At 45.0% G+C, this 24,047-nt stretch overlaps 1 protein-coding gene across 3 annotated transcripts in view; it reads left to right on the top strand.

Moving 5' to 3' along the window:
• Positions 1 to 24,047, top strand: part of DYM (dymeclin) — a 287,865-nt gene that overhangs the window by 221,827 nt on the left and 41,991 nt on the right. For all 3 annotated transcript variants that reach the window (XM_081942534.1, XM_081942535.1, XM_081942536.1), the window contains exons 15-16: positions 2,138 to 2,320; positions 13,920 to 14,033. In XM_081942534.1, the coding sequence (XP_081798660.1) occupies positions 2,138 to 2,320; positions 13,920 to 14,033 (297 nt within the window). The remainder of the gene's footprint in view (positions 1 to 2,137; positions 2,321 to 13,919; positions 14,034 to 24,047) is intronic.

Raw genomic sequence — 24,047 nt, 5'->3', positions numbered from 1 at the left:
AAAAATTATTTGCATTTTTTATATTGCACTAAATCAGGGGTCCTCAAAACTACAGCCCCTGGGCCGGATACTTGCAATGAACATTTATGTTGCTGCAGAATCTCCCCTTTCGGAGTATTTTTGTGCGGGTCGGAGGGGGGGAGAAATTCTGACTTGGGGTCTGCTTCAGCCTCCTGATGTGGGGCTTTGGGTGAAGGCTGGAGCGAAGAACTGCTGGTGGCAAACAGCCGGAGAGCTTCATTCCAGTGGGACTGCATCATGGCCTGGAACTGGCTGACCATCTCAGCCCGCTGATCCTCCAGGCACCGGTACCTCGCCTTGCACTCCCGCAGGTCTTCCCTCTGCTTGGAAAGCCTATGCTCGTAGTCCTCAGTGAGGTGCTTCTACTGAGCCTCCTTCTCGGTCAGGTCAAATTTGAACTGAGCTGTTTTGCCAACTCTTTGTCATGGTGGCTGCTTAGCTCCAACAACTGCTTCCTGTTGGGGCCCTAAGGAGCCCGGGTGGGCAGGTGAGGAGTGGCTGGGAGGGGAGGAGCAAGTGGAGGCTGGCGAGGTGCCCCTCAACGTGAGCGACATCGAGTTGGCCATGCCCACCTAGTCACACGATCACCTAGCCAAGCCCACCCAGCCGGTCATTAGGCAGATCATATTAGTGGTCCACGGGATTTTAAATTACGAATTTAGTGGTCCCTGAAGTCCAAAAGGTTGGGGACCCTGATCTAAGCAGTTTACAAAGACAGCTTATTGCCCCCAACAATCTGGGTCTTCATTTTACCAACCTCAGAAGGATGGAAGACTGATATTATCCATGTAGTCGTAGCCGCATTTTGGCGATTCTGTGGGCTAGGTCTCTCCACATCTTCTAATCTTACACTACTTCTTTAAGTTTTTCTGTGCTCTGGCTGGTGTCAACGTTAATGGTGTTCGCCACTGGGTATAACTACGGGAATGAATGGCTAGCCTAGCATGATGATGTTACCTAGTTAGGTAATGGCCTGCAAGAAAACAGCTAAGCTCAGAGAGCAACAAAGGACCTGTCACGTCTATCACAGTTCTGTCTTTTGATGATTGCCAAAGAGGCCATTCCAGCTTGTGCATTTCCCCCCAACCTTAATTTTATTTATTTATTTATTTATTTGGTACTTTCAGTATTTACTCCTTGCAACTGAAGTTTTCTTGTCAAGATTTCAGAAGTGGTTTTGCCATTGCCAATTTTTTACCCCATTGCTACCATTATAATAACCCGGCGTTGTATTAAGGGTGTCTTATAGTATTTGTTTCCAGAGAGTAAGTCATCTGTGTACCAAGTTTGGTTGGAATTGCTTGAGGCATTCCAGAGTTATGCTGGAGAAACACACACACACACACACACACACACACACACACACACACACACACAAACATGATTTAGTATTTAGATTGCTGAATGCTAAAAAGATCCCTAGGATAGTTGGTATAAAATAATAACAATTACGTTAGGATTGTTTCTGGGTCATTATCAAGAAAATCCTGATAATTTCCCCAGAACTGTACAGTTTGATGGGATTCATGTATATTTGTTTGCATTTGTTGCATTTAAAGCTATCTAAAAGATCACATGCCCTGTTTTCCTGAAAATAAGACCTCCCTGGATAATAAGCCCAATCGGACTTTTGAGCACATGCGCTAACATAAGCTCTTCCCCCCCAAAATAAGCCCTCCCTGAAAATATTGCAACACAGCAGCAGCCATGAGGTGACCATGCTTGCCGCCTCCTGCACCTCAAAAATAATAAGACCTCCCTTGGCCTTATTTAAGGCCAAGTGCTTATTTCGGGGGTCAAAAGAAAATTAGACCCTGTCTTATTATCGGGGGAACACAGTACAATTGCTTACATTTTAAAAAAAATCAGTCCATCTGTCGAACCTTTTGATATGGATGATTTATTATTTAAATTGCCAGGCAACTTGATTTTGCTGAGAATCAAATATGGAACTAAATATGTGTTATGTTCCATCAAAATCATGTGCTCTGCTAAAAATTTAATTTATTTGTTCTTGAGCGATAACCTAGGGGAAAAGTAATGAAATGTTCTGATATCTGTTTTATGTTTGTTAATACCTGTCCTGACTAGAAATACCTTTGTTTCTTTCTCTTAGGCCCAGGATTTGAACGTGATTGAAGAAGTCATTCGAATGATGTTAGAAATAATCAACTCCTGCTTAACAAATTCCCTCCATCATAACTCCAATTTAGTGTATGCCCTGCTATATAAGCGGGATCTCTTTGAGCAATTTCGAACTCACCCCTCTTTCCAGGATATCATGCAGAACATAGATCTGGTATGTTTTTAATATCCTCTCTGAAAATGCTATTTACAATTTAAAATAGCTATTTTTATTTCGTGCAGAATAGATATAGATATTGACACATAAGATACACAGTTCTCCCATTATATTAATTGCAGTGCCCAAGTTCCTGATAGATCCGTCAAAAAACAATTCTGGATTATTCCCACTCCATAAATAGATGCATGTCATATTCTTGTATATCTGTGTGCCTCTGTGTGTGTGCATGCTTGTGTGTGCGAGAGCTCCTCGCAAAGGATAATTTAAATATTTTTTTTATAATGGGAAAACCTACTTTGGCAAAAATGCCTCTACATTTCCTTGCAGAAAAATGAGAAAAGATCAGACGTAGTTGATAAAGCTTCAGATTATATCAGCTTTATAGCAGGAGCGGATATCTCTTTATTTGTTGTTGCTTTGATATGAGAATACGCTGCTTTGTCTGCCAAAGGGCACCAAAAGAAACATATAAAAAATAATCTAGGCACATTTTAAAATAAATGAGCCAAAAAATGCTCTTCCTCCAGCCAAACTCTCTTGGAATATAATATTATTTTATTACAAACACAGTTGTGAACATCAGTTTATTGGAAGAAATAAATCCATGCTTATTTATTCAATAAGCTCAGAGGAATTGTAACAGACAAAAATAAATTTTAATACTCTCAAAAAGCTAATCAGCAAATATAACAATGATTAAAAAATGCTGGATCTACGCTAAATGTTGGAAGTCAGAATTTATTAACGAATTCTTGGCAAAGACGTTTCAATAATGCAGTTTGTCAGTTGTCATTATTTGATAAACTGAATTTATACATTTTTTTCCTGAAAAGCTGTTCAACAATGTTTTCATATGCATTTGCTTAAAATATTTTTCCCAAACTTTTCATCAAGTGATCAGCATGGGAGGTTTGCATCGAAATAAATGTTGTTATATTAAAGCCAGCGTAGGAACAGTGTTACAGTCCTGAATAACAGAAAAGAAAAAGTAATAATATTAGTTATTTTTGCCAGGCCTTCCAAAGTCCTGTAAAAAATATTTTTTAAAAACTGCTTTCCAAAACCCATTATTAGGGAAATCCAGTGTGTAATAAGCATATATCACAAGTCTGGTTGTAAAAGTTAGACCTTAAAAAAGGAAGACAGGACAAGTCGGTTTGAGCTGTGGTATTGGAGAAGGCTCCTAGGTATTCCTTGGACAGCAAAGGTGACTAACAAGCAAGTACTGGAATGCATAACATCAGAAATGTCACTAGAAGGCAAAATCACGAAACTGAGTCTCACTTACTTTGGCCATGTCATGCAGGGGGATTCACTGGAGAAAGCAATTTTCGGGGTTCCAAGTAACAGCCCTAACGAAAGAAGACTCCCGAGGCTGGAGTTTCTTCAAAGTTCCATTTTATTAGAGATGTCATATTGGCACATCTGGGAAAACCCGAATCTGAAAGTGTCCAGATTTTCCCCACTCAAAAGAAAGTTCAAGTCCCTGCCCAGCACCCACATGTCCATCACATGGTCCAATCAGGCACCGTCCAAAACTAAAGGTGCTTCCCAGTCACCTCATCGCAGCTGCAGGGCAAGACGGCCTTGACTCTCTGAGAAAGAATGTTATTTTGACTATATATCACCCACACTCTGTATATCGCCCCCTCCCACAGTAGAAAATGTGGTAGGACTGAGTCCCAAGGGTAAAAGATGGCTTCCAGGTCTGACAACAATTATGATTGGAAGAGTTAGCAGTAAAGGGAAAATGGTGACTGGATACCATCAAAGCTGAGACCAGCCAGAGCCTAGAAGTAATGCAGGATCAGGAGACATGGAGAGACCTGGTGCATAGGAATCGCCAAGAGTTGAATGCAACTGAATGGACACCATCATTGTCAGGGTTCCAAGTAAAAGCCCAGATGTGGCAACCCTGAAGATGTTTTAACAAAGTGGCTCCAGGGTTGACCATCATCTCACAACTAGGAAGATCTTCTCCACCAGCTATGCCTTGGATGATAGAAAAGACGAAATGAAATTAGGGTTTAGGATTGTCAAGATAGTGTATGTTGGATGGGACTATTTAAGACTTTAAACATCAACATCAGCACTTCACATTGGACCTGGAAGCGAAAAGTGTACAGAGCGATTAATCTTTCTGGTCAAGGTTGATTGCCCAACCATGAATCTAATTTGTCCTGGAACATACAAATAAGGATTGCAGAAGTAGGGCATGAATAAAGGCCAGATGTGCCTCCCTTCTTGATACAGGATTTAACGAACTGCCTTCTGTTACCCTCTGTCCCTGCTTTCTGTAGGAAAAAAACCTAATGGAATACTTACTCCCAGTATTCTGTTTTGTGATCATCTGGACAAGACAAGTGGGCAGCCATCTTTCCCTGTCTTACCCACGACAGGGTGTCCCAAAGGTGCTTTTTCAAGAGGCAGCTGGACAGTTGGGACAATCATGACCTGGATGATTGAGAATCCCCATAGACATTTAGCTATGAAATTCAGGATGACCACCAAAGGGGATTATCTACCTTGAGGATTACACCCATGGCAGCAAAGGCCCTAGAAGTTATGTTCTCTGCACCTGAGAGGTAGCCTTCCTTAAAGAGTGGAGTTGCAGGCAAAGCAGAATGGATCTTGCTAGCAGTAATGAAGGAATGTCGGCCGGATTAGCTCCACCCACCTTCTCCTTGAGAGGGAAGGATGGAGAAGAGAAGAAGACAATGAAAGAGGAAGCCATCTCAGGGAAGAGAGGGACTTGGATTAGGAGGACATCCTTTTCCTCGGAGCTCTACTGACTGACTCAGCTGGCCCAATAGTCTTCATATTCCCCATCACAGGTTCATTCTACAGGTAGTCCTCAATTTACAAACATTCGTTTAGTCATCGTTCCAAGTTACAACAGCATTGAAAAAAGTGATTTATCACCACTTTTCAGGCTTACCCGTCGCAGCATCCCCATGGTCGCATGATCAAAGTGTGAGTTACCAGCAAAGCACTTCTTTTTTTAAGGGACCTTTGATAATGAATGAATCTTCCATAGTACCTTGGTGTTGTGCCTCGCCATCTTCTTTTCTTCTTCTTCTTCTTTTTTAAACTAGCTGATAACCCGGCGTTGCCACAGTATTTATTTAGTTCTTTTCTCGTATGTAATGTGCGTGAAGTACGTCGTGTTGGTCTTGTAGTGGTACAGGCAGGCCGAGTTGCAGTAATGTTTTATTGATCATGGCCATACGTTTGTCCTCAAAAATAATCAAAACCTTGTTGAAAATGTCCGGACCAAACATAATTTCTAATGTTGTATTTTTTCCCCTTACCAGAGGGAGCCCCACCTTGTGGAGTACTGTGAAGCCATTACCATGGCAACTCCACTGCGCTGTACAGTAAAAGCCATTTTACTGCAGTACGGTAGAAGCCATTTTAAGGCACAACAGGCTGTATCTTAACAGAACAACAACACCCCACCCCCACTGAGGGGTCTTAAGGGGTCTTACCCTCTCAGTATTTGTTTCCCGAGAGTAAGTCATCTTTGTACCAGATTTGATTGAAATTGCTCGAGGCGTTCCAGAGTTATGCTGGAACATACTCACACACACACAAACACAGAGCCTTTTTTATATATGTAGATTAGGCTCATGGTCATGAGGAACATCTTGGAATCCTTTTTCTCCACGTGAGGAAAGGTGTTGGAAAATCCAGAGACCAATCTTGTCTCCTCCAGAACACAATAGAGACTCTTTTGCCAAACTAGAACATAGAACCATCTTTGAGCTCTTCAGTAGAAGGAACCAAATTAGAGACTTCACAGCAGAAGCAGGATGGGAAATGGAGTTCTTCCAAGTCTCTTTTAATCTCAATAAGATTAAAAAATGGTCAATCCATCTTGCCCAATTGAGGACCTCCACAACAGGGTACAGCCAATAACTAAACTAGAGGGCGTCTCTAAGTCTACTCTTCGGTACAGGTAGACCTCGATTTACATTTAGTGACTGTTTGAAGTTACAACGGCACTGAAAAAAGTGACTTATGGCTGTTTTTCACACTTATGACCGTTGCATTATCCCCATGGTCACATGCTCGTAAGTTGGATGCTTGGCAACTGGCATGTATTTATGACAGTTCGGGTATCCTGGGGCGGGTGTCAAATGATCACTTTTTGCGACCTTCTGGCAAGCAATGGGGAAGTCAGATTCGCTTAACAACCATGTTACTAACTTAACAAGTAAAGTGATTCACTTAACAATGTTGGCAAGAAAGATCACAAAATGGGGCAGAACATATTTAACAAAAGTCTTGCCTAGCATTAGAAATGTCGGGCTCAATTATGGTTGTAAGTCAAGGACTACCCATAAAATAAAGTAATCCCTTGCCGAAGAGATTTTAACCACCCCTTTTGCTGTAGAAGAGAGCAAGGAAGACTGATCATTTTCATATCTCTCTCTCTCTTTCTCTCCATGATCTTCAAATGATGCCGAGAAAAAAGATCAAGATACACCATGCATCTTATATTCCTAAAGCTGGGCTTAACATTTGCAGAAGAATAACAAATTACGCTTGCTTAGATTTGTGGGTTTGAGCTGCAATAGCTCTAATATTGTGCAGATTAAAAAAAAACATCTGGGTCACTTGATAACCAAGGCTAGTATGAATTCTGTTTTCATTTATTGCTGAAGTCTATTCCAGAACTAAATGAACTCCTTTTCTGGCAAATGTGATGGGTTTTTTTTCTTGCAGGCGGTTGCAAAAGCTGGACTGAAGTCATGCATATAATAGAAAGTTGGCTATTTCTTTTGCTGTATTGAGAATTTTCCTGCTAGATTAATCATTGTGATAAGCAACAACAACAAAAGGTCTCTGAGATTAGAAGGGAAATCTAAATAAGTGGTGAAGAAAAATCAAACCTTTTGCTACCGTTGTCAATTGTTCACTTTTGTGATTATGTTTGTATACTCACAATGCAGAGGTATTATTTTTAAATGATCAATGGTGATTTAACAGGACCTGCTGTGTTTAAAACGAGGGAGATGGTTATCCTGAGCAGCTGCTACAGACAGTTCTTAACTTACAACTACAATTGATCCCCGCAAAAAAAAAATGCAATCTTTTTTGCCACAGTCGTTAATAATAATAATAATAATAATAATAATAATAATAATAATAATAATAATAATAATAAAAAATATTTATTTCTTAGCCGCACCCTCTCCCGAAAGACTCGGGGCGGCGTACAATAAAAACATAAAAATACAAGTATAGACAGACACACATATAATATAGACGTATACAAAGACGTATACAAAGAGGAGGTGGACAAATGAATGGAGACAATTAAAATCACAATATTAAAAATCCCTAAGTAAATTAAATAAATTACAAAAATAAAAAACCCGTCAGGAGCGATATGTTCAGACTATGGTTGAGCCAGGCCAGCTACTTGAAATAGGTGGGTCTTGAGCTTTACACGGAAGGAGCGGAGGTCAGAGGTGATCCTAATATCCGGGGGGAGGTCATTACACAGGGCTGGGCCCGCCACAGAGAAGGCTCTACTCCTAGGCGCCGCCCCTCGGCACTGTCTGGTGGACGGCACCTGGAGGAGTCCCTCTCTGTGCGAGCGAATTGGTCGCAGGGGTGTATGGGGCAGAATACGATCCCGCAAGTAACTAGGTCCTGAGCCATGGAGCGCTTTAAAGATCGTTATCAAAACCTTGAAACGCACCCGATAGACCACAGGAAGCCAGTGCAGCTCGCGCAGGAAAGGTGTCACATGGGAGTACCTAGAACTCCCCATAATTACCCGCGCGGCCGCATTCTGGACCAACTGTAGCCTCCGGGTGCATTTCAAGGGAAGCCCCATGTAGAGAGCGTTACAGTAGTCCAAGCGAGACGTCACCAGCGCATGAGTGACTGTGCGTAAGGCATCCCGGTCCAGTAGGGGGCGCAATTGGCGCACCAGGCGAACCTGGTGGAACGCCCCCCTTGCCACGGCTGTCACATGGTCATCCATGGACAGCCGGGCATCCAGGAGGACGCCCAAATTGCGCGCCCGCTCCACGGGGGCAAGTTGAACGCCCCCGATGGCCAAAGATGGCGTTAATTGGCTGAACCGGGGAGCCGGTACCCACAGCCACTCCGTCTTGGAGGGGTTGAGCTTGAGTCGGTTGTCATCCATCCAGACCCGTACGGCTTCCACACACCGGGACATCACTTCGACGGCCTCGTTGGGGTGGTTCGGGGTGGAAATGTACAGCTGAGTATCATCAGCGTACAGATGATATCCCACCCCAAAACCACGGATGATCTCACCCAACGGCTTCATATATGTGTTGAACAGGAGTGGCGAGAGGACCGACCCCTGTGGCACCCCACAAGTAAGGGGGCTTAGGGTCGACCTCTGCTCTCCTGCCAACACACGTTGCGTCCGACCGGAAAGGTAGGAGCCGAACCACCGCAAAACGGTGCCCCGGACCCCCAACCCCTCCAGTCGGCGCAACAGGATACCATGGTCGATGGTATCAAAAGCCGCCGAGAGGTCTAATAGGACCAGGATAGAGGAACAACCCCTATCTCTGGCCCTCCAGAGATCATCTACCAGCGCGACCAAGGCCGTCTCCGTGCTGTGCCCGGGTCGGAAGCCGGACTGGCGCGGATCTAGATAATCATCTTCCTCCAGATGTTGTGGAAACTGATAAGCCACCACACTCTCTACAACCTTCGCCAAGAAGGGAAGGTTGGAGACAGGACGATAATTGGCCAGCTCCATAGGGTCCAGGGAAGGCTTCTTGAGCAAGGGTCTCACCACCGCCTCTTTCAAAGAGGCCGGGAGAGACCCCTCACTCAACGAAGCGTTCCCAGGTCCTCTACCCAGGGGCGGGTCAGGGTTACAGGAGGTGGCCCAAGCTCCGTCTGGAACCTATCTGGTTCCATTAGGCGCCTGGGGCGGAACCATCTAGTGTTTCCTGGTTCTGCCTCCCCGCAGCGGGGGGTAGCACCAGGGAAGTCGAGTCGGAGGAGTGAGTGATCTGACCATGACAGCGGAGTGATGGTTAAGTCCCCTCCTCCCAGATCACTCAACCACTGGCCAGAGACAAAAACAAGGTCCAGGGTGTGTCCTCCCTCGTGTGTCGGGCCCTGGATCAATTGAGTCAGGTCCATGGCTGTCATGGAAGCCATGAACTCCCGAACCCCCTCGGATGCTTCTCCCACCGATGGCAGGTTAAAATCCCCCATCACTAAGAGTTTGGGGGTCTCAACCGCCACCGATGCGATCAGCTCGAGGAGTTCAGGCAGGGCCCCTGATGTATAGCGAGGAGCCAGGTATACTATCAGCAGGCCCAACTGTCTCCCAGGGCCCCATTTCACAACAAGGGATTCACACCCGGACGTCTGTGGCACAGTGGACTCCCTTGGCTCTAAATCCTCCCGGATAATCGCTGCTACCCCACCGCCCCTTCCCTGGGCCCGGGGCTGGTGAAATGCTCGGTAGCGTGGTGGGCACATCTCCACGAGGGGTAAACCTCCCTCGTGGCCCAACCAGGTCTCCGTTATTCCCGCGAGGTCCGGCTCCCCCTCCAAAATTAGATCGTGAATGAGGGGGGCCTTATTAACGACGGACCTCGCATTGCATAGCAACAGCCTCAGGCCCTGGTCTGCAGCTCCTGACCACCTAGAACGTGGGGGTTGGTACGAGCGACCGGGTGTAACCAGCACTCACGGTCTCCCAACCGACTATGAGTTCTTAATCTGTCCTCGTATCTGCCCCTCCCTACGACCGTTGAAATCAGCGAGCCCTGTAAAGGAACAATATCCTCCCCCTCCTCCTCCCTTCCGCTCCTTCTGCTCGCGACCACACCTGGAGACCTGGCTCTCTCATCGCTCCTGACCTGACCCACCCGCCCCCCAACCCCTGAATCCCTACCCCTAAAAGTTTTTAAAAAACAATTAACTAAAAAACCCCTAAATCTCCGCTTCCTCCACCTCTCGAGATTAATAAATCCGTCATCAAGGTGGGCCCTTGAAAGGGCGGAGGGCCACACCTGCATTAAGTGAATCACTGCAATTGTAAGTTAGTAACATGGTTGCTAAGTGAATCTGGCTTCCCCATTGACTTTGCTCGTTAGAAGGTTGCAAATCACATGACCCGGGACACTGCAACCATCATAAATATATGCCAGTTGCCAAGCGGCTTAATTTTGATCACATGACCACAGGATGCTGTGATTGACATAAGTGTGGGAAAAAAGTTTCACATGACTGGCTCAGGAATTCTGGGAGCTGAAGTCCATGGGTCATAAAGAGGCCCATGGTTGCTGAGGGAAGTCACCCCTTCTAGAAGAATGAAATGAAATATTTTGAGAAATATTAAAAAGGCAGAATATGATATCTCCCTAAAGGAGAAATGCTGTTGGAAAGCAGCCCCCACCTTTCTTAATAGCCCCAGAAGAACTGGGTCAGCCTATCTACAAGACAAAAGACCTTCAGCTCCAGGGTGATGGGATTAAGACATGAAACACCCGCCCCCCAGGATATACCGTATTTTTCAGAGTATAAGACACACCTTTTCCCTCAAAAAAGAGGGTGAAAATCTGGATGCGTCTTAAACACTGAATACAGCATTTTTGTCCTCCCGAACCCCACCCCCTTTGCAAAAATGTCCGTGCATAGCCTTTAGGAGGCTTCCAGAGTGCTCTTGGGGGCTGGGGAGGGCAAAAATGAATGGAAAATGGGCCATTTTTGGGAGGTTTGCAGAGTGCAAAAACTTTTTTTTTAATTTGCCTGTTCAAAATCTTGGTGAGTCTTATACTCCAGTGCATTTTATAATCCGAAAAATATGGTAATAGGATTATCAACAACAGGGCTCACTGCATTGCAGAATCTCATAAGGACCTTGTATCAGCCCAAGGTTCAACCAAACTTGATTCAGACAAACATGACCCCCACATGGCCCCATGGGAGTTTGATGACAGCCAATAGAAGACATTCCTTGCACAGGAACAGGAAGCTCAAGGGCAAGGTGTAAGAGAGGGTATCAATAACCCTGATTCTCAAACCCACGTGGTCCTGTTCATCAACAAACCATCTTTCCAATCAGCCTCCATGTTTCCAGTGTCTTTTTCCCTGCTTGGAACTGAACCCAGAAGGACATTTCGTCCAACATTGCCAATCCCTTTCCTAGAGAAAAACATGGCAAAGTATTTGGAACCTGAAACCAACGTAACAGATTAAAAAGGCATATTATTTCCCCCTTAAGAAATTCATTTTATTGCAAGTGCAGTGTAAAAAAAAAAGTCTACTTCTAATTGGTTGCTTTTCACATTTTGGAAAGAAATATGTTTAGGAATTGCAGTAAGAAATTATTAGTATCAGCAAAGTGATTCCATTACTGAGTAAACATTTTTTTTTCCTACTGAATCTTTCATTTGCTTTGCACTTTTTTCTCCAAAGAGTTGTTGGGTGCTCCTGCTCCAAATTAGGGAGGCAGCGCCTGTAGTTTGCTTGCAGGAGTGGTGTGTCTCATTTGAATCCCTGAATAATCAGACCATCAGCTCTCTTTTTGTTTTACTAATAGCTGCAGAGGCCTAATGAGGCTTAATGGCTCCAGGTGGGTGTCTAACCCACTGGAGTACAAAGGAATCAAGCAGCAAACCATTTCCAAGTCCTTGAAGGAGATTATTAAAGGAATGTTAGCAGGTTCAGTGGCAGGGGCAGTATTCCTGTCTACCTGATTTCTCAAGATAAGGTGTATATTTAGAGGCATTGTTGGACTGGTTGAGATCCCTTTCAGAATAACAGAGTTGGAAGGGACCTTGGAGGTCTTCTAGTCCAATTATGGCTAACCTTTTTGTTGTTGCGTGCTGAAAGCGTACACATGCGTGTTGCCACACCCATAATGCAATGCACGCGCAACACCCCCTCTCCGCGTCCCCGTCCCCCTGCGCATGAGCACATAACACCCCCCATGCTCCACTTCCCCCCCGCATGCGCGCACAACCCTCCCCTGCACCCCATTTTTGAGCCTAGCAAGCCTCCTTGAAGACTCCCGGGACCAAACAATGGACCACAGGGTGGGGGCACTGCACCCCCCCAGTGCTCCCCCCCGCTTCATGCATGCATGCATGATTTCTCCACCCCCCACGCATGCATGTACATCATCTGCATGTGCCCCGCCCCTCACGCATGCGTGGCAGAGACCCGAAAATCAGCTGGCTGGCAGGAAGAGCATGCGCATGCACAGTGGAGCTGAGCTGGGGCGACGACTCGCATGCCCGCAGAGAGGGCTTTGCGTGCCACAGGTTAGCCATCACGGCCCTATACCATTTTAGATAAATGGTTAAATTAAACTGATAAATCAGTTTAATTAGACTTTCATGTGTGGCCCTGGCCTTTCATACCTTTTTGTGAATGCAGTGTTTTCGAATGACCAACATTTGGAGGCTTGACTCCCCCCCCCAACAACTCCCATAAAAGTAATTTTGTGGCAAAGTAATTATTTTAAGAAACTGGTATATAGTGCTAAGTATGCACTAAATGACTAAGGCAGTAGAATATACATAATGGTAAGATTTGAATGGGGACCACTGTGGAGTATTTACAACTTAATTACCTGAACTCTATGCTATACATGTTTCTCAACCTGTGGCCCGCGTACGCCTGGAGGGGAGGCGCAATGTCATCACAGGAGAGCTACAAAGACTTGAAGGAATATTATGATTTATGTCTTAAGTCTTGGGGATCCGTGGCTATGTCAGTGGCCACAAAACGGGGGTGAAATTCAGCAGGTTCTAACAGGTTCTAGAGAGCCGATAGCGGAAAGTTTGAGTAGTTAGGAGGACCAGCAAATACCACCTTTAGCTGGCCCCAGAGTAGGGAGAGAATGGGGATTTTGCAGTATCCTTCCCCTGGAGTGGGGAGACAATGGAGATTTTGCAGTAACCTTCCCCTGGAGTGGGGAGAAAATGGGGATTTTGTAGTATCCTTCCCCTGGAGTGGGGAGAGAATGGAGATTTTGCAGTGTCCTTCCCCTGGAGTGGGTGGGAGCGGAGATTTTGCAGTATCCTTCCCCTGGAGTAGGGAGAGAATGGAGATTTTGTAGTGTCCTTCCCCTGGAGTGGGTGGGGGTGGAGATTTTGTAGTAGCCTTCCCCTGGAGTGGGGAGAGAATGGAGATTTTGCAATATCCTTCCCCTGGAGTGGGGAGGGAATGGGGATTTTGCAGTATCCTTCCCTTGTCACGCCCACAGAACCAGTAGCAAAAAAAAAATGAATTTCACCATTGCCACAAAAGGTATTTAAAGAAGGTCCTTGGTGAAGAAGAGGATGAGAACCATTGCTGTACAGATATATATATATATGGATCCTAATTCTCAAATAAGCAGATTTGAAACAATAGTTAAATGCTGGCTCATTCGGTTTATAAATATTTAGTCTTAGTTTTAATCTGGCATTCAGCTATATAGTTGCCGAATTCCCATTAGGAAACTACTCAATCATCACCATAACCCAGTTGTGCAGATTTTCACATTTTGTTTTTTAATGTGGCGGGCAGATTCCTGGCGCTGCTTCATTAAATCATGTTATTGTCTTTATCTCCTGTTTCATTCAAGGTGATCAGCTTCTTTAGCTCACGGATCGATCATCCTGGAGCTGCCCTGTCAGTGGAACGGGTTCTTGAGATTATCAAACAAGGAGCTGTCGCCCTACCCAAAGACAGGCTCCGGGTGAGTGTGGCAAAACCAATTTTAAGACTACTTTTCTCTTTTTCAGTTTCCTGAAATTTCTTGCACAGAGAAACTTTCCTTCCTTGTTTTTACATCATATATCCAAAAGAGATCTTTCTTCTAATATTCTTATGGTAGATGACATTGAGAGAGGGCCTCCAACTATTTAGGGCTCTATAAATTAAAGCTAGTGCTTTGAATTAGCAACAGCAATAGCACTTAGAGCAGGGGTGTCCAAACTTGAGAACTTTAAGACTTGTGGACTTCAACTCCCAGAATTCCCCAGCCAGCATGGCTGGCTGGGGAATTCTGGGAGTTGAAGTCCACAAGTCTTAAAGTTCCCAAGTTTGGACACCCCTGACTTAGAGTTATATACCGCTTCACGGTGCTTTACAGCACTCTTTGGGGGGGTTTAAAATGTCAGCATATTGCCTCCAACAAATCTGGGTCCTCATTTTTATCGACCTCGGAAAGGCGGAAGGCTGAGTCAACTTTGAACCAGTCAGGATTGAACTCCTGGCAGTGGGCAGAGTTTGCTTGCAATGCTGCACATTCTAACGGCTGGGCCACCAAGGCCCCAGAATTGGGCTAGAATAGACAGTCATTACCGCTTATTGAGAATGAGCAGAGTATAATTGTTCCTGGTATCAGAAAAACAACAAGCCAGGATTACAAAAGAATAAATAAAAAATGAGATCCAGAGAGCTGTGAGGAAAGGAAAAAATATTTATTCCTAAAAGCAAAACAGTTTGCTTTTAAGGACAGGGTGCAGAGAATGGGGTACAGCAGCAGATTTTTTAATAGGGGGAGTGTGAAATGTCTGCACGCTGATTCTAGGGTGAGACTTGATCGGGGTGTGTGTGTGGGGGTGTACACGTATGTTTATTCTTGTGAACATGCCGTTCCTCTGGGATTTCTAATTTAATTAATTCTGTGTTTGCAGACCATATCCTTCGATATGTAGATTGGGTCTGAGTAATTTATTTGGGGGATTGAGGAAGTTTGAGAAGGGGATTTTCCCCTGTTGGCTATTTTTACTTGATTAATTTAGTTTCAGCTTGACCATCAATTGGCTAGTGAAGGCAGTGATTCTCTGACCATTGTGGATTCTGTTAATATTTTAAGGGAAGATGGAAACAGTATAAAGAGTAAAATATATTTTGATATAAAACGTCTTACCTCATAATGCTCATAAAGTGGGGATCAGAAATGAAGTTTCGGGGACACCTTCAAGGACAGCCCCCAATAGAAAGCGTGAAGGTAATCTAATCCAAAAACTATTCAAGCATGAACCATTGTGGATTGGATTGGATTTATTGGATTTATATGCCGCCCTTCTCCCAAAGGACTCAGGGCGGCGTACAACATTAAAAACTACATATCACAAAAGTTAAAAGGAAATTAGATAAGTATCCCAAAAAACAAACCCAATTAATATAACAATAACATTTAAAAAATTAGATAAAAGGGCCGGCTTGCTGGAAAAGCCAACTTTTAGGGCGCGTCGGAAGGACCGGAGATCAGGGATTATGCGAAGCTCCGGGGGCAGCTCATTCCAGAGGGAAGGCGCTCCCACAGAGAAGGCTCTCCCCCTGGGGGTCACCAGCTGACACTGCTTGGCCGATGGCACCCTGAGGAGGCCAACTCTGTGGGATCGTACTGGACGGTGGGAGGCTACTGGTGGCAGTAGGTGGTCTCGCAGGTACCCTGGGCCTAAGCCATGGAGCGCTTTAAAGGTCATAATTAGTACCTTGAATCGCACCCGGAAAACAACCGGCAACCAGTGCAGGCCGCCTAAAAGGGCTGTAACGTGGGAGCACCTAGGTACCCCCATGATAACCCGCGCGGCTGCATTCTAGACCAGCTGAAGCCTCCGGGTGCTCTTCAAGGGCAGCCCCATGTAGAGAGTGTTGCAGTAGTCCAGGCGAGAAAGGACGAGGGCATGAGTGACTGTGCACAGAGCATCCCGATCCAGGAAGGGGCGCAACTGACATACCAGGCGAACCTGGTAAAAGGCCCCCCTGGTCACGGCCGTCAGGTGTTCTTCTAAACTAAGCCGCGTATCCAGGAGGACTCCCAGATTGCAGGCCCTCTCTGAGGGGGCTAAAATTTCCCCCCCTATCGTCAAAGATGGAACAAGATGCACAAATCGGGATGACGGAAACCACAGCCACTCAGTCTTGGAGGGATTCAGCTTGCGCAGGAACTATTTATGTGGGCAAATCAACCACCTTCTGTTATTGTGCAATATAAAAATACATGTAGCTGGACCTCTAGGGAAGAGCTGGGTCAAAAATCATCTTCCAATCTCGGTAGCTGTTGTGGCCCGCCAGCGGCCAGCAAAGCTATCAGCAGAGTTGGACAGTGAGGAGGTTGGGGAGGAACATGGGCCAGTCCTGGGGACTGAGGAAAGCTCAGACGAGGGCTTTGCATTGGAGGCAGAGAGGGAGTTAGACCGCAGTGAGGCAGAGGAACAGCTGGAGCCTGTTCCCAGTGTGCGCATGCGCAGAGCTGCCAGAAGACAAGAACAACTAAGAAAGCAGGGTCGACTTAGGAGTAAAGCCACACCTTGGAGTTGATTGGCTCCTCCCATAAGAAACAAAAGGAATGGGGAGTGGGCTTTTGCAGGAAACTATTTGTTCCTTCGGTTGTGTCAAAAGTGGAAAGTTCTGTTTGTGATTATAAGAGACTCTGTGCCAAGTCTTGCCTTGCCCTGTGTTTGGAAATTAGTTATTTGGAAGCTCTCCAAATGAGATAAGGTTCGTGTTGATAAACATTCCTCTGAAAGACTGTTTGCTAAGCCTTGCTGATTGTGAATGAAAGGAATTCACAGTCGTGTAAATAAAAGGGGTTTTGCCGGGACCAAGACTCTGCTTCTTGCTTTTGAAGGAATCCTGGGTCAGAACAGTAGCTGCTTATTATGAGAGAGAGCTGCATCCCCATTAGATTAGGATACAGGCTACGTTAGTCATAGGAACTCTCTTACTACCCTCATAAAATTGAGTACCACAATTACGACCTCAATTGAGCCCAACATTTCTATTGATAAGTGAGACATTTGTTAAATGAGTTTTCTTCCATTTTACGAAATTTCTTGCCACAGTTGTTAAGTGAATCACTGCGTCAGGGTTCCAAGTAATACTCTCATGATAAATAGGACTCCAAGGCAGGTAGATTCCTCAAAGAACTGGTTTATTGGAAAGATCATATTGGCACGGGCTGGTGAAAACCGAGTCTGAATATTCCCGCGGTTTTCACCAAGTTAAAAGTAAAAGTTTTTCCCCTTCATCAAGCAGTCAGTCACGTAGTCCAATCATCGTATCATCCGGTTGCCTGGTAACGTCAGTCTGCTTCTCTCCGACCACCTGTGGGAACTTCCGTCCTTGGTTCCCAAGAGAAAGTATTTTGTTTTGGCTAGAAACCCTCTCCCCCTCCCTGGCCCTCAGCTCCTGTGTGGCAACCTTGAAGTTAGAAAATGGCCTCGCTCAGGCCAACTTCAGGGTTGACACGTGGCAGTTTTTAAGTTAGCAACAGGGTTGTAAAATGAATCCAGCTTCGCCACTGGCTTCATTTGTCAGGACAAGAGGTCGTTGCAGGACACTGCAACTGTCATAAGTACATGCCGGTTGCCAAGCATGCGCTTTCTGAATTTTGATCACGTGACTATGGAGATACTGCAGTGGTTTTAAGTGTGGAAAATAGTCCCTTTTTCAGTGCCATTGTCACTTCAAACGGTCCCTAAAGGTACTGTTGTAAGTGGAGGACTATTTGTGTACCCCAAAACAACCTCTTGGAATCAACAGTTGCCCCTTTAGGAGAAGCAGGAGGTTCAAATAAGCTATTTAGAGTAACATCGTACACAGGAACACACTGTAAGTTAAGATAACAAGGACTTACATTTGTTTAGATAATTGAGAAGAGAATGTTTATATACTGCAAATGTAACTAAGGAGACTTGGATGTCTGACCGTCCACTCGCTTTCCCACTGAACATATAAGGTGTGTGATGTTTGTACGTTTTGTTGAATGTTCCAGCTCAATGGTGGATCATTTGTGGTTGTTAGTTGCAAAGTTGTGTCCGACCCATTGCGATCCCGTGGACAACGTTCCTCCGGGCCTTCCTGTCCTCTACCATCCTCTGGAGTCCATTTCAGCTCATGCCAGGGGTGGGTTCCCGATTCTTTTAGTGCTGGTTCACTCAGAGGTGTGCTTCGGGCACGCACATGCATACATGCACAGTAATGAAAAAAACCCAAGATGGTGACACCTATGGCTGTGCCAATAGAACCAGTTCGGAGGTGTGGGCAGCCAAGTTACTACCTACTCGGCCAAACCAGTAGGAACCCACTCTGGCTCACACCGATTGCTTCAGTGACTCCATCCAGCCACCTCCTTCTCTGTCGTCCCCTCCTTCTTTTCCCCTCAATCTTTCCCAGCATGAGGCTCTTCTCCAGGGAGTCCTTCCTTCTCATTAGGTGGCTGAAGTACTTGAGTTTCCTCTTCAGGATCTGGCCTTCTAAAGAGCAGTCAGGGTTGATCTCCTCTAGGACTGACCGGTTGGATCGCCTTGCAGTCCAAGGGACTCGCAGGAGTCTTCTCCAGCACCAGAGTTCAAAGGCCTCCATTCTTTGACGCTCAGCCTTCCTTACGGTCCAACCTTCACAGCCATCCATTGCAACTGGGAAAACCATAGCCTTGACTATACGCACTTTTGTTGTCAGGGTGATGTCTCTGCTTTTTAGTATGCTGTCTAGATTATTACAAATCCTTAAGGGGAGAACTGCTGCAATTTTTTGATTCTGCAAAAAACTCTTGTGCAATTCTTTCAGAAGACCCTTCTACCCACTACGAGCCTTTAAGTTCAGATATACCTAATCACTTACAGGTAGTCCTTAACCTACAATCACAATCGAGCCAAACATTTCTGCTGCTAAGTGAGACATTTGTTAAGTGAGTTTTGCCCGCATTAACAGATGTTAAGTGAATCCCTCAATTGTTAAGTTAGCAACACGGTTGTTAAGCAAATCTGGCTTCCCCATTGACTTCGCTTGTCGCAAGGTCGCAAAAGATGATCGTATGACACCCCCCCCTAAAACCACTACAGCCGTCGTAAATATGAGTCAGTTGCCAAGCCTCCGAATTTTGATTGTATGACCACGGGGGTGCATTCAAAAGTGTGTAAACGGTCACCCTTTTTCAATGCAGTTGGAACTTTGAATGGTCACTAAATGAACATAAGTCACAGGAACTGTCATTTATGACAGTTGCAGTGTCCTGGGGTCATGTGATCACCTTTTGTGACCTTCTCACAAGCAATGGGGAAATCAGATTCACTTAACAACTGTGTTAACGATTGGGGACTGGAGACCAAAGCATATGAAGAGCAGTTGCAGGAACTGGGTATGTCTAGTTTAATGAAAAGAAGGACTAGGGGAGACATGATAGCAGTCTTCCAGTATCTCAGGGGTTGCCACAAAGAAGAGAGAGTCAAACTATTCTCCAAAGCACCTGAGGGTAGAACAAGAAGCAATGGGTGGGAACTAATCAAGGAGAGAAGCAACTTAGAACTGAGCAGAAATTTCCTGACAGTGAGAACAATGAATCAGTGGAACAAAAGTTGCCTCCAGAAGTTGTGAATGCCCCAACACTGGAAGTCTTTAAGAAGATGTTGGATAGCCATTTGTCTGAAGTGGTGTAGGGTATCTTTCCATAGCAGGGAGTTGGAATAGAAGACCTCCAAGGTCCCTTCCAACTCTATTCTATTCCAACTAATTTAACAACTGCTGTGAATCACTTTACAACTGTAGCGAAAAAGGCCGCAAGTTCAAATATACCTAACCGCGTACAAGGTAGCCCTCTCGACTTACCACCACAGTCGAACACCCAGAATTTCTGTTGCCAAGTGAGACGTCGTCGAGTGCGTCTTGCCTTGCTTTTATGACCTTTCTTGGCTGCCGTCGAAACGTTGGGCTCGGTTGCGGTCGTAAGTCGAGGAGCCCACCTGCAAAGAGCAAGAGGCCTTTATTTGGCAAGTCCAGGTCTTGAGAACTGGGAAGTGAGGCCGCCTCTTGCTCTGACTGCTGTTCGAGATAAGTGCAACATAATTAGCTGTCAGTTTAAAAGTGCTGCTGGCTGTTTTTTTGCCCGTCTCCTGCAGGAGAAGTCCAAACTGGGTAATTAACCGCCTTAGATGATAGCAGCAGGAGCCCGGAGATAAAACGGCAGGTGTTGAAATCTCCAGCTCTTTAAGATTTTCCCTTCACCTTGTGGGAGGAGGAGATAAAGCCACGTTAATAGGCCCCCGTCTCGGGCTGGGGAGGTGGCAGCGTTCAAAGATAGAGCTGTCTCCTTCCCTAGACAAGGCGGCCCACGTTTGCAGGGTTTCCATTTAATGGCAGAAGATTATGAAAAGGAGGCACTTTAAGATGTGGGCGATTAGTCCAAGCACGCATTGGGTCTTCCCTGTTATCTTTTTTCCCCACTTCCAAAGTTCAGAGTCTGTCTGTCTCTCTCTCTCTCTCTCTCTCCATCCCTCCCTCCCTCTCTTATCTCTGCCTCCCTCTTTCTCTTTCCTCTATCTCTCTCTTTCTAATCTCTCCTTCCCTCCCTCTCTCTCTCTCTCTCTTTACTCTCCCCCTCCCTCTCTCTTTTCTCTCTTTCTCTCTCTTTTCTCTCTCTCTCTTTTCTCTCTCTCTCTCCTCCTCCCTCTTTCCTGTATCTCTGTCTTTCTTTCTAATCTCTCCCTCCCTCTCTTTCTCTCTTTTTCTCCCTCCCTCTCTCTTTCTCTTTCCCGTCTCTTTTTCCTCTCTCCCTCTTTTCTCTCCCTCCCACTCTCTCTCTTTCTCTTTCCTGTATCTCTCTTTTCGCTCTCTCTTTCTCTCCCCCCTTTCTTTTCTCTCCCTCCCTCCCTCTCTCTTTCCTCTCTCTCTTTTCTCTCTTTCTCTTTTCTCTCTCTCTCTTTCTAATCTGTCCCTCCTTCCCTCTCTCTTTCTCTCTCTCCCTGCCTCTTTCTCTCCCCCCCCACTTTCTCTTTCCCCCTCTCTTTCCTCTCTCCCTCCCGCCCTCTCTTTTCTCTGCCTCTCTCTTTCATCTATCTCTCTTTCTCTCTCTCCCTCTCGCTTTCTTTTCTCTCTCTTTCTCTCCCTCTCTCTCTCTCTCCTCCCCCCTTCCTTCTTTCCTTCCTTCCTTTGGGTGGAAGGATCTCTGGATTGAGCATTTGGGACTCAGGAAAGTGAAACCCTGTCTGGGAGTTATCTCGGCATTTTTTGTGGAGCCTAGGCAGATAGCTGCCCTCCCCCTCTTTTGGGGGTAATATGTGGGTTAACTTGTTCCGAATGCCAGACGTTTTCTAACTGGAAGCTGATGTTTGCGTTTTATGAGATTCACGTAGCCTTTAAAGAGATCGCATTCAAATGCTTTTGAAAGACATTTCCTGCCAGTTGATCTAGTTGAAGAGAAAACATTTATTTTATAAATGGTTTTCCCCCCGTTGAGTTTCCCAATTTTATTTGTCCATTGCTCAGGGTTGTTTTTAAAAGAAGTGTTGCATAGAATAGCTCATGTTTGTTAAATCTTTCTTAGCAGAGCATTGAAATCTGTCCCTTAAAATTCAAACAGGAAGGGGGAAAATTGTGCTCTGTTCAGTTTATTTGTATGCAAATCCTCTTTCCCTCCAGCAGTCCAAAATACTGGCTCCCCCCACCCCTAGCAGATGGCTACAAATGCACTAAATTTTATAGGGGTTGGGGGGAAACCCCTCCAAAACTAGCTACAGGGATGAATAACCAAAGGGAGGATCTTAGAATTAGTACATTCTTAATCCCAAAATGAATATTACGGCATGGATGTACAATTCCTTCGGATAAGATAACGATGCCTGGTCTGTGAGTGAGAATCTCCAAAAGCAAGCATTTATAATCATCAAACAATTGTAGCCAAGGAACAGAAAAATATTGCTTCTTTTTCATGGGGGAAAAACCACAATTTTGAATTTTGAAAGATAAGCTTGAGAATAGGCGGCTAAGATTTAAATGTGTAGAAAGAAAGATTAATTTGAGAGGCATGTCGATCTAATGCTCGGTTGGCTTGGTTTGTGAAATGGTTTCAAGAAGAATCTGGATTGGTTTTCCCGAATCTGTGAGTACAGATAGTCCTTTGCTTACAACATTCAAAGTTACAGTGGCACTGAAAAAAGTGACTTATGACCATTTTTCATACTGACAACCAGCGGTGGGATTCACTTACCTTCCCTAAAGGTAAAGGTAAAGGTTCTCTTTGCACATATGTGATAGTCAGTCCCGACTCTAGGGGGCGGTGCTCATCTCCATTTCAAAGCCAAAGAGCCAGCACTGTCCGAAGACGTCTCCGTGGTCATGTGGCCGGAATGACTCAATGCCAAAGGTGCACAGAACGCTGTTACCTTCCCACCAAAGATGGCTCCTATTTTTCTACTTTTTACGTGCTTTCGGACTGCTAGGTTGGCAGAAGCTGGGACAAGTAACGGGAGCTCACTCCGTTACGCGGTGCTAGGGATTCGAACCGCTGAACTGCCGACCTTTTGATCGACAAGCTCAGCATCTTAGCCACTGAGCCACCACGTACCTTCCTACCTTCCCTACCGATTCGCAAATGTGAACGCACGTTGTTAAGTAACTTAACAACTGCAGTGATTCACTTAACAACTGTGGCAAGAAAGGTCGTAAAACGGGGCAAGATTCACTTAACAAATGTCTCGCTCAGCAACATAAATTCAGGGCTCAGTTGTGGTTGGAAGTCAAGGACTACCCGTTCTTGAATGATATGTCTACACTGGACTAGACAGGATGCGAAGAGGGCTACTAGATGGATTTCCCCCCCCCCCCCGACCCTTCTGGTTACACATTGTCTTTGGGCAGTTCATAATCTCTCTTTTTTTGGCCATGGAGGGGATGGGATGAGGGGAAATCTTTCTCTTTTTATCTTTTTTTAGCTGTAGCTGGCAGGCAGATCTGATGAGCTTCGATTCCTGTCATCTGGTCTTGTAAGGAAAACTCTTAGATCAGGGGTGTCCAAACTTGGGAACTTTAAGACTTGTGGACTTCAACTCCCAGAATTCCCCAGCCAGCATGGCTGGCTGGGGAATTCTGGGAGTTGAAGTCCACAAGTCTTAAAGTTCCCAAGTTTGGACACCCCTGTCTTAGATCTTCATAGGATATATTAACGCAGACCCTAGATAAGCATTGGGTATAAATAATCTTAATTTGGTTTTCTTCGCTGAATGTGGTTTGAACTCAGTGACCCCTTATTACTGTAATAATACTCAGTACACCCTATTGCTGAAATCTAAACCTTCCAAAAAAAGATTAAAGCAATTGCATTTTGGCAGGTGGTTCTATGAAATATCCACAGAATGAATTACTGAAAACGCCATCAACATAACCGATAAAATATCTCTTCTTGACTTAAAAATATCAGGGAAGTTTAAAGTTTCCTGAAAAGGGTTTCTTTTTTTTTTAAAGTCTCGTTCATTGCAAGGATTAGTTTATTTTGCTGCTAGAAAGAGAAGTTATTTTTCCACATAAGGTCCTAGTTACGTTTAAGATTGGTCAAAGGATTGCTTGATTTCACAGCAGTGGTGTTTATCATGGCATCCCTAACCTCTGTGTAATTCTGCAAGCGAGATCGCATGTGTTGAAATGACCTTATTTATATATTATTCTTAATGCTTGAAACGCGGGATTTGCACTCTTACCTCACCCCAGGTATCAGTAAGCCCTCAAAATACTCTAGTGCGTATTTCAATAAATATAACTATGGAGAATGAGAAATCGCCCAGATGGGCTGTAGGAAATTTATTTTAAAATTGTGAATAACCAGAGAATTCAAAGCACCTGGAGTTTGCTTTTATATTGTAGCTGCCGTCAGTTCTGGAGTTAAACAATATTCCTTATTTTGTTTAGATCAAAACATTAAGCATATTAATTAAACCAGTGTAGCGGTTAAGGTGCCGGCCTAGAAACCAGGAGGCTGTGAGTT

The sequence above is a fragment of the Natrix helvetica genome, assembly GCF_964273705.1.
Source record: "Natrix helvetica genome assembly, chromosome: 2".
NCBI lineage: Eukaryota > Metazoa > Chordata > Lepidosauria > Squamata > Natricidae > Natrix > Natrix helvetica.
Note: the sequence above shows the minus strand (reverse complement) of the source record. Positions and strands in the feature narration are given on the sequence as shown.